This window comes from Caretta caretta, chromosome 3, assembly GCF_965140235.1.
Source record: "Caretta caretta isolate rCarCar2 chromosome 3, rCarCar1.hap1, whole genome shotgun sequence".
Lineage (NCBI taxonomy): Eukaryota > Metazoa > Chordata > Testudines > Cheloniidae > Caretta > Caretta caretta.
The window spans coordinates 81,334,962-81,348,294 of record NC_134208.1 but is presented as its reverse complement, the minus strand read 5'-3'; the positions used below and the strand labels follow the sequence as shown (position 1 = coordinate 81,348,294).

General features: G+C 42.7%; 1 protein-coding gene across 3 annotated transcripts in view; it reads left to right on the top strand.

The window, feature by feature from the left end:
- PREP (prolyl endopeptidase) overlaps positions 1-13,046 on the top strand; it is a 172,318-nt gene extending 159,272 nt beyond the window's left edge. For 2 of the 3 annotated variants that reach the window (XM_048844907.2, XM_048844908.2), the window contains exons 13-15: positions 2,794-2,925; positions 7,223-7,379; positions 12,300-13,046. In XM_048844907.2, the coding sequence (XP_048700864.2) occupies positions 2,794-2,925; positions 7,223-7,379; positions 12,300-12,594 (584 nt within the window). In that variant the 3' untranslated portion in view covers positions 12,595-13,046. Of the gene's footprint in view, positions 1-2,793; positions 2,926-7,222; positions 7,380-10,098; positions 10,143-12,299 lie in introns of all 3 variants that reach the window. The other variant, XM_048844909.2, reaches the window with a different exon arrangement.
- The last annotated feature ends 287 nt before the right edge of the window (positions 13,047-13,333 follow it).

The window sequence follows — 13,333 nt, the reverse complement described above, 5'->3', positions numbered from 1 at the left end:
ATGCGATCTAGTAGCTTCTGTGAGCTGCCGGAAGAAAGCCTCATCCCCCTGGTCCGGTGGTCTATAGCAGACTCCCACCACTACATCACTCTTGTTGCACACACTTGTAAACTTAATCCAGAGACACTCAGGTTTTTCTGCAGTTTCGTACCGGAGCTCTGAGCAGTCATACTGCTCCCTTACATACAGTGCTACTCCCCCACCTTTTCTGCCCTGCCTGTCCTTCCTGAACAGTTTATAACCATCCATGACAGTACTCCAGTCATGCGAGTTATCCCACCAAGTCTCTGTTATTCCGATCACGTCATAGTTCCTTGACATCACCAGGACCTCCAGTTCTCCCTGCTTGTTTCCAAGGCTTTGTGCATTTGTATATAAGCACTTGAGATAACCTGTTGATCGCCCCTCATTCCCAGTATGAGGCAGGAGCCCTCCCCTCACAGACATTCCTGCCTGTGCTTCCTCCCGGTATCCTGCTTTCCCACTTACCTCAGGGCTTTGGTCTCCTTCCCCCGGTGAACCTAGTTTAAAGCCCTCCTCACTAGGTTAGCCAGCCTGCTGGCAAAGATGCTCTTCCCTCTCTTCGTAAGATGGAGCCCGTCTCTGCCCAGCACTCCTCCTTCATGGAACACCATCCCATGGTCAAAGAATCCAAAGCCTTCTCTCCGACACCACCTGCGTAGCCATTCGTTGACTTCCACGATTCAACGGTCCCTACCTAGGCCTTTTCCTTCCACGGGGAGGATGGACGAGAACACCACTTGCGCCTCCAACTCCTTTATCCTTCCTAGAGCCACATAGTCCGCAGTGATCCACTCAAGGTCATTCTTGGCAGTATCTTTGGTGCCCACGTGGAGAAGCAGGAAGGGGTAGCGATCCGAGGGCTTGATGAGTCTCAGCAGTCTCTCCGTCACATCGCGAATCTTGGCCCCCGGCAAGCAGCAGACTTCTCGGTTTTCCCGGTCAGGGCGGCAGATAGATGACTCAGTCCCCCGGAGGAGAGAGTCCCCGACCACCACCACCCGCCTTCTCCTCTTGGGAGTGGTGGTCGTGGAACCCCCAACCTCAGGACATCGCATCTCATGCCTTCCAACCAGCGGAGTCTCCTTCTGCTTTCTCGCCCCAGACATATCATCTGGTCCACTCTCCGCAACGGTACCTGTGGAGAGAACATGAAAGCGGTTAGTTACCTGTGTCTGTGTTACTGGAACCCGGACATTCCGCTTACCTCTTCTGGAGGTTACATGTTGCCAAACTTCTTCACTGGCCTCTTGGCTCCTCTGTGCAACCTGCTCTATATCTGTAGAGCTTTGTGCCCCTAGAAGCCTATCCTGTGTTTTGTCCAGAAAATCCTCAGTTTCTCGTATGCAACGCAGGGTTATCTGTTGCTCCAGACCTTCAATCTTCTCTTCCAATATGGAGACCAGCTTGCACTTTGTACAGACAAAGTCGCTTCTGTCCTGTGGAAGAAAGACAAACATGGCACATCCAGTGCAGGTCACAACAGCTGAACCCCCCCCTTCCATATCACCTTCCTACTATGAGCTTCCTCAGAGCAGTTTGCAAGACGTAAGCCTCACTGGGCTCACTCCAGGTGAACTCCCAGGCAAACTCCTGCTGTGAGCTGCTCTGCTGTCCCCTGCTGCTCAGCTGGTTCGCCACCGCTCAGCTGGTTCGCGAAGCTCTGGCTATTTTTAAACAGCCAGGCTTCCCTGACGCAAACAAACAGACACCCTATTGCCTGCCCCCTGCAGGCTAGCAGCCAATCAGACACTCACTCAGGCTCTCACACTGCCCCCCCAGCAAACACACGCTCGGATACTTCCTCAGCAAGCAAACAAACACACACTCGGATACTTACCAGTCCCAGGCAAACTCCTGCTGTGAGCTGCTCTGCTGTCACAAGTTAATGAACTTCTTAAATGGGGAAATGTAAATTGGTGTTTTGGTTAGTTTTGAATCCTTCTGTGAATATCATAGCTTGGCAATTAATTATCTTTATTTTATATAAAAAGGTTGCAGGGCAAGACTGCCTCCCATATGGGTTTTGACATTAGAATTAGAATATCTCTTGCATACAAAATTCTTTCTTCCCCAGTTTTTTAAAAATTGTACATTTATTTCCCCTTACATGAGCCTTGTTAAAATTTTGTCTAAAAAGACTATAGTAGCTTCACTATAATAGATTAATAAGACAACAGTAGCTTTTCAAAATTTGAGCTATCTTAATGAAATGCCAATTTAAGATCTGGCTCTGAAGTCACATTTCTATCATAGCTGTATATCATCAGATTTGAAAACAAATAATAATAAAACCCTGTAAATTACCAGTTATGTATCTGATGTCCAGCAAACATTAGTGTTAGCTTATTTTTTACAGCAGTAAGTTTGAAGTTTTATCTTCTTAAAAGGTCATAAGTGAGCTTAATTCTGTTAAAGTTCCATTAAGACATACCTCAAGTGGAACTATGTGTGGTCATTTTGTGTAAAATTGGCAATGCAAAGCTTTTAGCTGGAATCTCGCTGGTAAAGAGCATCACCTGTTCGATCCTCGGCATAGATATGTATTATTCAAGATTTTTGAGACCATTAGAGTTATTGGCAGAACCATCTTATAATTTCTGTGTTGGAAGAGTTTTTCGTTTTCATTTGTCTTTCTCAGCTGAATCAATTATTAAAATGTTCATGAAGCTGAAATTCATCCTACGCATTTCTGCATACACCTCTTTCTGAATAGGTGCTGTCAAATGCATTTTATAGAACTAACTGTTTTTTGTTTTCCTTGTGTGGTAGGTGGTATTTTAGCGAACAAACAAAATTGCTTTGTTGACTTCCAGTGTGCAGCGGAATATCTTATCAAAGAGGGATATACATCTCCAAAGAAGCTGACTACTAATGGGGGTTCAAATGGGGGTCTCTTAGTGGGTAAGAACTATTTGTATATTTACTGTTATGTGGATGTTAGTACGTGGATTGTTTTTCATAAGCTAAGCAGAGGGAAAAATTTATAAGAGCCCCTGGATATAAAAATTGGTGGCATGTCACTGTGTTAATACAGATAAAGTAATTAAATTCCACTTCAGTCTCTGGTGGCATGGGACATTGGCATTCTGTAGCCTTTGGAAAATGCCCACCGTTAAAGCCACACAGGCAATTGCTACCCATAGTCAAATGCATGTTCTTCATGTTTGTTGGAACCTGCCCTGCGCAGAATGTGCGACACAAACTGAGCACAAACTGGTGGAGAAACAGGGGGAGATGTTCACAAACAAATATTCTTTTTATTTTTTTATTTTTTTAAGTCCAATTGTTAATGACATTTTTCATTAAAAATAAATTTACGAAACTTCATCCAGATTCGCTAACAGGTCTCCATGGTAGTAGCCACAGACGGGTTAGTTGACCATTGGATCTGCATAGTTTACCCCAAATCCTCATAGTTAGCCAAGCCCCTAAACCAGGGGCGGGCAAAGTTTTTAGCCTGAGGGCCACATCGGGTTTCTGAAATTATATGGAGGGCTGGTTAGGTAAGGCTGTGCCTCCCCAAACAGCCAGGCGTGGCCCAGCCCCCGCCCCCTATCTGGCCCCCGTCCCCCCGCTTCTCGCCCCCTGACCGTCCCATCCCCCTCCCCCCCCGGACTCCTGCCCCATCCAACCCCCCTGTTCCATGTCCCTTGACTGCCCACGGACCCCCCGCCACCCGATCCAACCCGTCCTCTCAATCCTGACTGCCCCCCCCCGGGACCCCTGCCCCCATACAACCCCCCTGTTCCCCAACCCCTATCCATACCCCCGGCCCCTGACCACCACCCTGAACTCCCTGCCCTGTATCCAACCTCTTCTCCCCCTCCACCCGCTCCCTTACCACTCTGCCTGGAGCACTGGTGGCTGGCGGTGCTGGAGCTGAGCCGCCCAGAGCACCAGGACAGGCAGCCGTGCCACCCAGCTGGAGCCAGCCATGCCACCGTGCAGCACAGAGCACTGGGTCAGGCCGTGGCTCTGCAGCTGCACTGCCTGGCAAGAGCTCGCAGCCCCGCCGCCCAGAGCATTGCACCGGCGGCGCAGTGAGCTCAGGCTGCAGGGGAGGGACTGGGGGCTAGCCTCCCGGGCCAGGAGCTCAGGGGCTGGGCAGGAGGGTCCCGCAGGCCGTATTTGCCCACCTCTGCCCTAAACCCAAGTCCGTGGAGAGAATGGCTTCAAAGTTTCATACTCCGCCTTTCTGTGGTCTGTTATACACACACACAAAAATCATGGCAGTTCTGCTGCATTTATGGCCTTTGTGCACAGATGAGTAACTGCAACATTTGGCCCTGTATTCATTGTAATCAGTTGATGAAAAGATGATCACAAGAAACAAATACCTCTGACAATAATACATAAAAGAAAAATTAAGTCTAAATAATGGAAAAATTTTGATTCTCAGAAACAATATAAATCTAACACACCGTTTATAAGTACACCTTATTAATGTGTAATTCTCTAACTCATCTTTACTCAGAACAATTTAATCTTAAATATAGAAAGTCCATCTCAAAGAAAAATTTCTCACATTCTAAGAAAATTTTTAAGAGCTGCCAACTTTGTCACTAAATAAATTCTTACTCTCTCGTGTGCTCTCATCCTAGGTAGCAGAGGGAACAAAGGGGAAAGGTTTTTTACCCCCACCCTAAATGGGGATACAATGACAAAGGAATAGCGGGATGGGGATGGGGGTAAGTTTGAGAGGACCATGTTGCAGTTTGACAGCCTAAGGCTACTGAAATAAAAACACCCAAGGATTTAGAGAAAAAAATGTTTTATAGAATTAATGTTTTGGTTTCAGCATCAGTAAAATTAGACTTTTACTTTCAACTTACTTTCTTTTTGCTAGAAGATATTGTGTATTGCAAATGAGAGCATAAATAGAAAGGTAAAGAGCTATTGGGCATTGATCTCTCTGCGTTCAAGCACAAAAAAGTCCATTTTACAGGTGCATTGGGCACCTAATTGAGAGCTCAGTTAAACATTGAACTGGCCATCCACCTTTTCTGATTTTTATTTGAATTTGGTGGTTTAACTGCTTATGAAAATATTACTTTGTTTTATGCCTGACTGAACTTTAATGAGCATTTTAAAGCTCTGTTTTGAATATAGTTTAAGGCCTGTAATCAGAGTTCTCCAGTTTGATTTCTTCGATGCACAAGGAACAAGAAGGGTTTTTCCTCTCCTTCAGCAGAATCCAACTGCTATGTTTTCATTGCTCCTTTATTTTGAAATTCTTACCTGTGCTCTTTCTTCAAAGCAGAATGGGATTTTTTCTCTCTTGTTACCCAAGGAATTTCAAAATAGCTATTCATGTCCTTGTACAACAGCTATCATTTGCTACTAATAGCTCAGACGCAAGGGCCCAATGCCATATTTCCTCAGTTTGCATTCATTGAAGAAAAGATTGTTGGCATTCCTCCAGAATACTGTGTTCCCTTTTAGTCTTAATTACTAAGGGGTGACTCTGAATAGGCTAAAGCCATAGTTTCTGGCTCATTCAACTGCAAAACAAGATTTCCTTGTCCTGCACGATGGAATGATAGTGCGAGGCAAAGGTTTAGTTAGCAGCACAGCTGTGGGCTAAAAAGGCCTCTTCACACAAAGAGGATCCCTGTACTGTACTATTTGACCTCTTGTACTAGCTTTAATAAACAGTTACGGGATTTTGTGGTCTTTGGCTTCTGTATCTGAGATTCAGGAATTCGTTAGCTAAAAACTCTAAGATTCTGTGGAGAGGGAAAAGCCTGTAGAGAAAGCTCTAATGTCAGAAACCAGAGTACTTTAGTTCTAGTGATTAATCATATGCACTCCTTAAAGTGGGGCAGCCATTATTCTTTAAAAATGCCCTATAGTAATAGGAAGATTGGTTCCATTTTGTTTCCTTATGCTTCCATTCTATAAAAAAATGAGGTCCTCCCTCTGCGATTACAACTGAGGCCAGGTCTGGACTATGGGGACAATTACGTCATAGCTACAGTGCCAGCATAACCCTGTCATGTAAGTGCAGCCTAAAGTAAGGGAAGGGTTTTTCCCACTCCTGTGGGAATGCCACCTCCCCAAGTGACAGTAGCTAGGTCAATAGAAGCATTTTTCCATCCACCTAGCTGCATCTCCATGAGGGGCTAGGTCAGCATAGCTACAGTGGTCAGGGATGTGGATTTTTCACACACCTGAGCATGAAAGCTATGTCAACCTAAATTGTAAGCGTTGACCAGGCTTAAGTCAGAAATGATTATTTATCAGAGTTCTTTGGCTTGCATATAGCTGAAAAATGAAGGAACTACTACGTTCATTTAGCAATAAAAGAGCTTTATGGTGCCATTTCACCCATGGAGAGCAATAAATACAGATTTGTGCTTCGTCCGTTTCTTTTTCCTGACAGTGATATCAGAATGTTGGCGAGTGCCAAGCTGTAATTCAACAAACCAGTATTCAACAAACCACAACCTCCCTGTGGAGTTTGTGGAATCTCCATCACTGGGGATTTTTAAGAGCAGGTTGGAGAAAACCTGTCAGAGATGGTCTAGATAATCCTTAGTCCTGCCTTGAGTGCAGAAGACTGGACTAGATGACCTCTCGAGGTCCCTTCCATTTCTATGATTCTCTGAATATCTTTACTTATGTTCCTGATAACACTATTGATTGTTAAAAGTGAATTTCTTGTTTGAATCCAGTGTGTTTGTCAGTCGTGACACTCTTGGGCTGGAATTTACGAAGGAGCAGCAAAAGTCAGGTGCCAAACTCTATTGCAGTGGTATGTGGGCACCTAACTCCCTTAGACTGTTTTAAAAATACTGTTCTTTGTTTACACTGCTCATTTGCCTCTGCTTGGACAATGAGAATTAGTGAAATGACTTACAGGCTTGTTAAATCAGTTTCCCTTTGACTTTATTTGCACCTAAACCAAAGCCCATTGAAGCTATTGGGAGTCTTCCCTTTGACTTCAATAGGTGTTGTGTCAGGCATTTTTAGTCAGTGTTTGTGTTTCAAGCACTGCATGGGGCTATTTATTTTTTAAAACAATTGTTTTAACTGGATTTTTTCCAAAATGTGTAAAATTGCCATCCTTAAGTTTTACAAAAGCTAACATTACAAAATTTAATGTTGAGCCAAATTTATGTTGACTGTACCTTTTATTACTGCCCTTGATTTTTCCTTTAGACTTCAGTGTTAATAGAATTGTCTTGCTGTTTTTAAGCTGCTTGTGCTAATCAACGCCCTGACCTGTTTGGTTGTGTGATTGCTCAAGTTGGAGTAATGGACATGCTTAAATTCCACAAATACACCATTGGTCATGCCTGGACAACTGATTATGGCTGCTCTGACTATAAAGAACAATTTAAATGGCTGTTGAAGTAAGTGCCTTTTGGTGTTTTTAATGAACCGACTGGTGTGAATGTTATATTATGCTGTAGCTGACTGGTAATTACTGAGTCAAGTCTCACTGCTTTAAATGGCAGTCATCAATAACTAAGTATTGTACAAATTATTTTCACCCTCACCCATGTGAACTAAGTAATGGTATGGATCAAAATGACTCCATTAAATGAAAAAGACAAAGTAGGTGAGGTAATACATTTTATTGGCCAACTTCTGTTGGTGGAGGGAGAAGCTTTCAAGTTTCACAGAGTTCTCCTTCAGATCTGGGGAAGGTATCCAAAGTGTCCAAACTAAATACAAGGTGGAACAGACTGTTAAGCATAAGGGGTTCACACATACTGTTAGAGATCACTTAAAATGAAGTAGGCAGTTCACACTTAGTTGTAGGACCGCAGAGGGTTAGTAAGCAGTAGGGTGTGTAACAAAGTGTGGTAACGAGCTGTAAAACCATTTTGTCTTTTAAGTCCATGATTTTTAGTGTCCAGCAAAGTTATGAATTTGAAGGTATGTCCACAGGATTTGAACTCACACTGAAACCTACCCACCCACCCCCTTCTGCCTGTGTACAAATTGCACTAACCCAGGCCTTGAACCTAGGGTCCCCGGACCACATGGAGTGGAGAGTCTGAGTGTAAGTCAAACTGAGACCAGAGGTTCAAACTCTGCTGCTTTCCAATGTAGATATAGCCCCACTGGATTTGTGTTCTGAGAGTCTGCCAGAAGTATACCACAATCCCACAGGCTGACTTTCTGTGTCCTCTGGACAATCAAGTTTTCCCACACTGCACCACGAACAAAAGGCTAGAGCCAGCCACATTTTGGGAGAGCACTAGAAAGTCTGGGATATGGATGGTTGGACTTGGGCCCACATACTGCAGTGTAGACACTACAGCCCCTGGTTGGGACCCAGGGTTCAACAGTTTCTAACCTGGTATTTCAAATGAGTATAGATGCTCAAGCCCTAGGTTAACAAACCCAGGTCTGCTATCTAAAGTTCTACGAACCCTGGGCTTATATTGCATTGTAGACTTACCCTAAGAATATGTCCACACAGGGATAAAAGCCCTATGGCTTGGCCATGGCTGGCCTGGGTCAGCTGGCTCGGGCTCAGGCTGCAGGGCTAAAAATCTCTGTGTAGATGTTCGGGCTTGGGCTGGAGCCTGAACTCTGGGACCCGCCACCCTCTCAGGATCCTGGAGCTTGGGTTTCTGCCCAAGCCCAAATGTCTACACGGCAGTTTTTCAACTCCGGAGCCCATGCACTGTGAGCCCAAGTGGGCTGACCCATGCTAGCCGTGGGTTTTTTATTCTCATCTAGGGGCATACCCTAAGTTCCTATGTTTGACTTTTTGAGGGTGTTGTGCAGATTTCCTTTGAGGATGGGGACTTAGAGGTCTGATATGGAATGATCGCTTTGTGAAAAGTGTTCACCCATGAGTGACAGGATGTTTTTGTCTTTTTTTCTGTGTGCATTCATTCCAGAGCTTAGCGATCGTCTGGTTTTACCCACATAGTTGTTGTTTATGCTTTTCGTGCACTGGATGAGGTACACCACATATTGTGATAGGCGTGTGTATGACCCAGGGATCTTGAAAGGTGTGTTGTGGGGGATGTTGATCATCATAGCAGTGGAGTATGTCTGTAGGTTTTGTATCTGTTGTTCTGGCAGGGTCCGGTGCCGTTTTGAGTGGCTGTGTCCTGGTCTGATGATGAGCTGGGTGAGGTTAGGGTGTTGTTTGAAGATCAGAAGAGGGGATTTGGGAAAGACTTCTTTCAGTATTTGGTCCCCATCAAATGTGGGTTGTAATTGTTTGATGTAACCCCATATGGGTTCTAGTGTAGGGTGGTAGGTGACAGATAGGGGTGTGCAATCAGTGGGATGGGGGGGGGGGGTTTCTATATTGAAGCAGGTTCTCCTGGGGTATTTGGGTGGCCCATTCCCTGACATGATCTACTTCTCTGGTGGAGTGTCCTTTATTTAGTGAAGGTGGTGTTAAGGTATGTAGCCTGGACTTTCTCTTCAGAGCAAATTCTGGTATCTGAGTGCCTGGCTGTAGATAACAGCTTTCTTGGTGTGTCCAGGGTGGTTGCTAGATCTGTGGAGATCTGTGTGGGGATCCATGAGTTTCTTGCATATAATCATCTGTATATAATCCATTGCTGAAACCGATAGTGGTGTCCAGGAAGTTGATAAACACAGTGGACACTGAAAGTTCAAAATTAACTTTTAAGTCACTTTTATAAACAGTAGATTTGTACCTTTCTGCTTTTTGGAAAAATTCTGTAAAGCCAATGGGCCATATTTTCAAAAGTTACATACCATGCAAGATTGGCTTTTTAAGTAATGACTACATTTTCCGGTATGCTGTAAGAACAGAGCACTCAGCCCCACAGCTAAACAAATAGCGTTTTTAATTATATGGGAGAGCGGATTGCTTTTCTAAGTTATATTTTGAATGTAGATAGGGTTTATTTGTATAAATTGATTGGGAGTGGGGCACAAAAGAAAATTAATTCAGGTTTAACTTCTTGCTCAGAAGCCTAAAAAGATACGTATTTTCACAGACCTGTTTTTTTTTAATGTGCTGCAAATTGATAATGGATAATAAAGAGCCTGTTACAATATGTAACCTCATTTAAAAAGTACTTCTGTAACACTTGCTCTACTAATGCTGAATTTTCATTTCTTTAACAGTGAAGACTAAGAATGAGGATTTCTCACAAGTATTAAACTACTATGTAAGATTTAATACTAAATCTAGATATTAGATACTAAAATAATATCCCCATTAGATGTAGTGTCTAGATACTAAAATAATAGCCCCATTAGATGTAACTGAATAGATAATCTAACTCTCATTTGTGAGCTAAAGCATTTATTTAAAATATCATAGAGTTCAAAAGAAAATTAATGCAAAATGAAAATACCTTATGATCTATTAGGCCTATTGTAAATCATTTGCCTCTTGATTGCCATTTTATCAAGACAGTATAAACTTTCATATGGTGATATTGATTGCAAGGTATTTTTACAGTATTACAGTGCACAATAAAATTTGTTAATTGTGTCAAGTTCATATTTTGAATTTTGTCAGAGGATTTTTCCCACAAAATGCATCTACTGTAGATATGATACAAACATTTGTGTGTAATAAAACTTGTTTATATATGAATGAATTCAGATACGATGAAATTGGGAACATAGAGAATGAGAAGGAGAATCTTAAATTTGCTCTGTGTGTGGGGGGAAAATACACATAGTAAGAAGGTTCCTGTATAGTCTGTTGTATATATGTCCATTGTAGGTCTCTCAAAATCAAAACAGGTGTTTTAGAAACCGTTTTATCTGATGTTAATGTGAAAAGTTAGTCTTTTTTTAGACTGACAAACTAGTGTAAGCTACTGTACCATCGTATTATATCCAGAGCAATGAGTGGTTCCCTTTGTCTAATCAGCTAACAATGTTAGGAACCATTAGGAAAGGGATAGTTAATAAGACATAAAATATCATAATGCCACTATATAAATCCCTGATATGTGCACACCTTGAATACAGAATGCAGTTCTGGTTGCCTTGTCTCAAAAAAGATATATTTGAATTGAGAAGGGCAACAAAAATTATTACGGGTATGGAACAGCTTTCCTATGAGGAGAAATTAAAAAGACTGGGAATGTTCAGTTTGGAAAAGAGATGACTGAGAGGAGAGATGATAGAGGTCTATAGAATCATGACTGGTGCGGAGAAAGTAAATAAGGAAGTGTTATCTAGCCCTTTGCATAAAACAGAGGAGGTCACCCAATGAAATTAGTAGGCAGCAGGTTTAAAACAAACATAAGAAAGTACTTCTTCACACAGTGTGCAGTCAACCAGTGAAACTCATTGTCATGGAATGTTGTGAAGGCCAAAAGTATAAAAGAACTAGATAAGTTCATGGAGAATAGGTCCATCGATGGCTATTAGCCAAGACAGTCAGGGGCACAACCCAATGCTCTGTCTCTCCCTAAACATCTGACTGCTAGAAGCTGTGACTGGATGACAGGGATCACTCAATAAAGTGCCCTTTCTGTTTACTCCCTCTGAAGCCTCTGGCACCAGCCACTGTCTGCAGACAGGATACTGAGCTAGGTGGACCATTGGTCTGATCCAGTATGGCTGTTCTTATATTATAATCCACTGTGTTTTAGTATTGCTGTAACGTTAATTTCTAATATAAGAGGAGTCTTGAGAGAGTTCATGGTATGCTAGTGTTTAGGGATATATGGTGCCCAGTGGGAGTGAAACAAATTATTGGAAGCCAGACTATCCCTCATTCAGAGGATCACCCACGAAGGGGTTGGTCAAAGAGGCAGGAAAACTTCCCCTCCGTTTCCTGCACAGTGTCCCCTGAAGGCAAATGGGGGCTGAGAAGGGGTCCAAAGATTGGAGGGGCCCAACCTCCTAACCCCATGGCTCCTGGAGACAACCATTTCTGGCTCCATAAAGGCCAAGAGCCATCCCTATGGACAGGTCAGCTGCTTCTGCACAGCACTTGGCTGATTCCCAGCAGCACAGCACCTGGAATGGATGTGGAGTGGACGCTCCAGCCTGTTCGGTTTCCCTGTTTCATATGAGTACTATTGCAGTTGCTGATAAGTCTGATGTCTGTCTAAAATGTTTGCATATTTACTTCCAAAATGGAAGGAGTTTACTAAGGGCTCCTACAGGGCTGAGAGCCAGAATATTAAAATAGAGAGATAAGTGGCCATTGTTCGACTTTAATAGCACACAAGTGATAGAGAATCACTACCTACATCACATAAAATTGATTTTATACAAATGGGGGACTGACTTTCTGAGTGCTGTCAGGCACCACTCTGATGGCTTGAATGTTAAATGGCCTTGTGTCCTCTTTTCAGGTACTCTCCGCTTCATAATGTCAAACTACCAGAAGAGGATGGAATCCAGTATCCCTCAATGTTACTTCTCACGGCAGACCATGATGATCGAGTGGTCCCTCTGCACTCGCTGAAATTCATTGCTACTCTGCAGTATGTGGTGGGCCGAAGCCATAAACAAACGAACCCACTTTTCATTCATGTTGATACCAAGGCTGGGCACGGAGCAGGAAAGCCAACAGCTAAAGTTATAGAAGAAGTGTCTGATATGTTTGCCTTTATAGCACGATGCCTAAATCTTGATTGGATTGAATAGGTAGAATACACATTACTGTCTCAATTAGAAATCAAGGGCTTTTACACTATGTGAAAACAACCGACCACTTGGTGTAGTACTTACATTTAAGAACTGCAGTTTAATATTTTATTGATCCCATCTGCTGTGGAGTTTTGGTCTTTTAAGCTTCCTTCTTTTTAATATTTACTTGGGTTTCTTTTCTACTAGGTACATGTTTTAGATAGCACCTTTGAATAGATAGCTGAATTGCTAGCAATGCTGTTGTGAAGATTTAGATTCCCGAGTTGGTGGTAGTTGAGCTTATTTCATATAAAACAGTGTTAATGTGTTTTGCACCTATAAACATATCCGGTTCACCTGGAATTAAATGTAAGTACTGTTCCAGTACAAACACTTGGAGCATAATATCAGTTATTTAAGTATGTTATGGGTATTACAAAATCTTTTCAATTAAAATGCTGAAGTACAAATACGCTGGGTCATTTGAAGTCAAATATTGCTGTTAAAAAGCTTACACTTCACGTTATTCATAACAATGTATTACAGTCCATCATACTTCTGTTGCTTAACTTCATCAGTTTCTTGCAGATGTCCAATACTTCACCAGCTTAGTATCAGGTAATTTATTTCCCCATGTAATAGAAACTCAACCTGCAGAATTTAGATCATCTCTAAGATTTTACTGTGTTCTTTTCAAGTTGCACAGATAATCTTGACAATGTTGTCCCTGGATCTTTAACTACTTCTGAAGAACAGA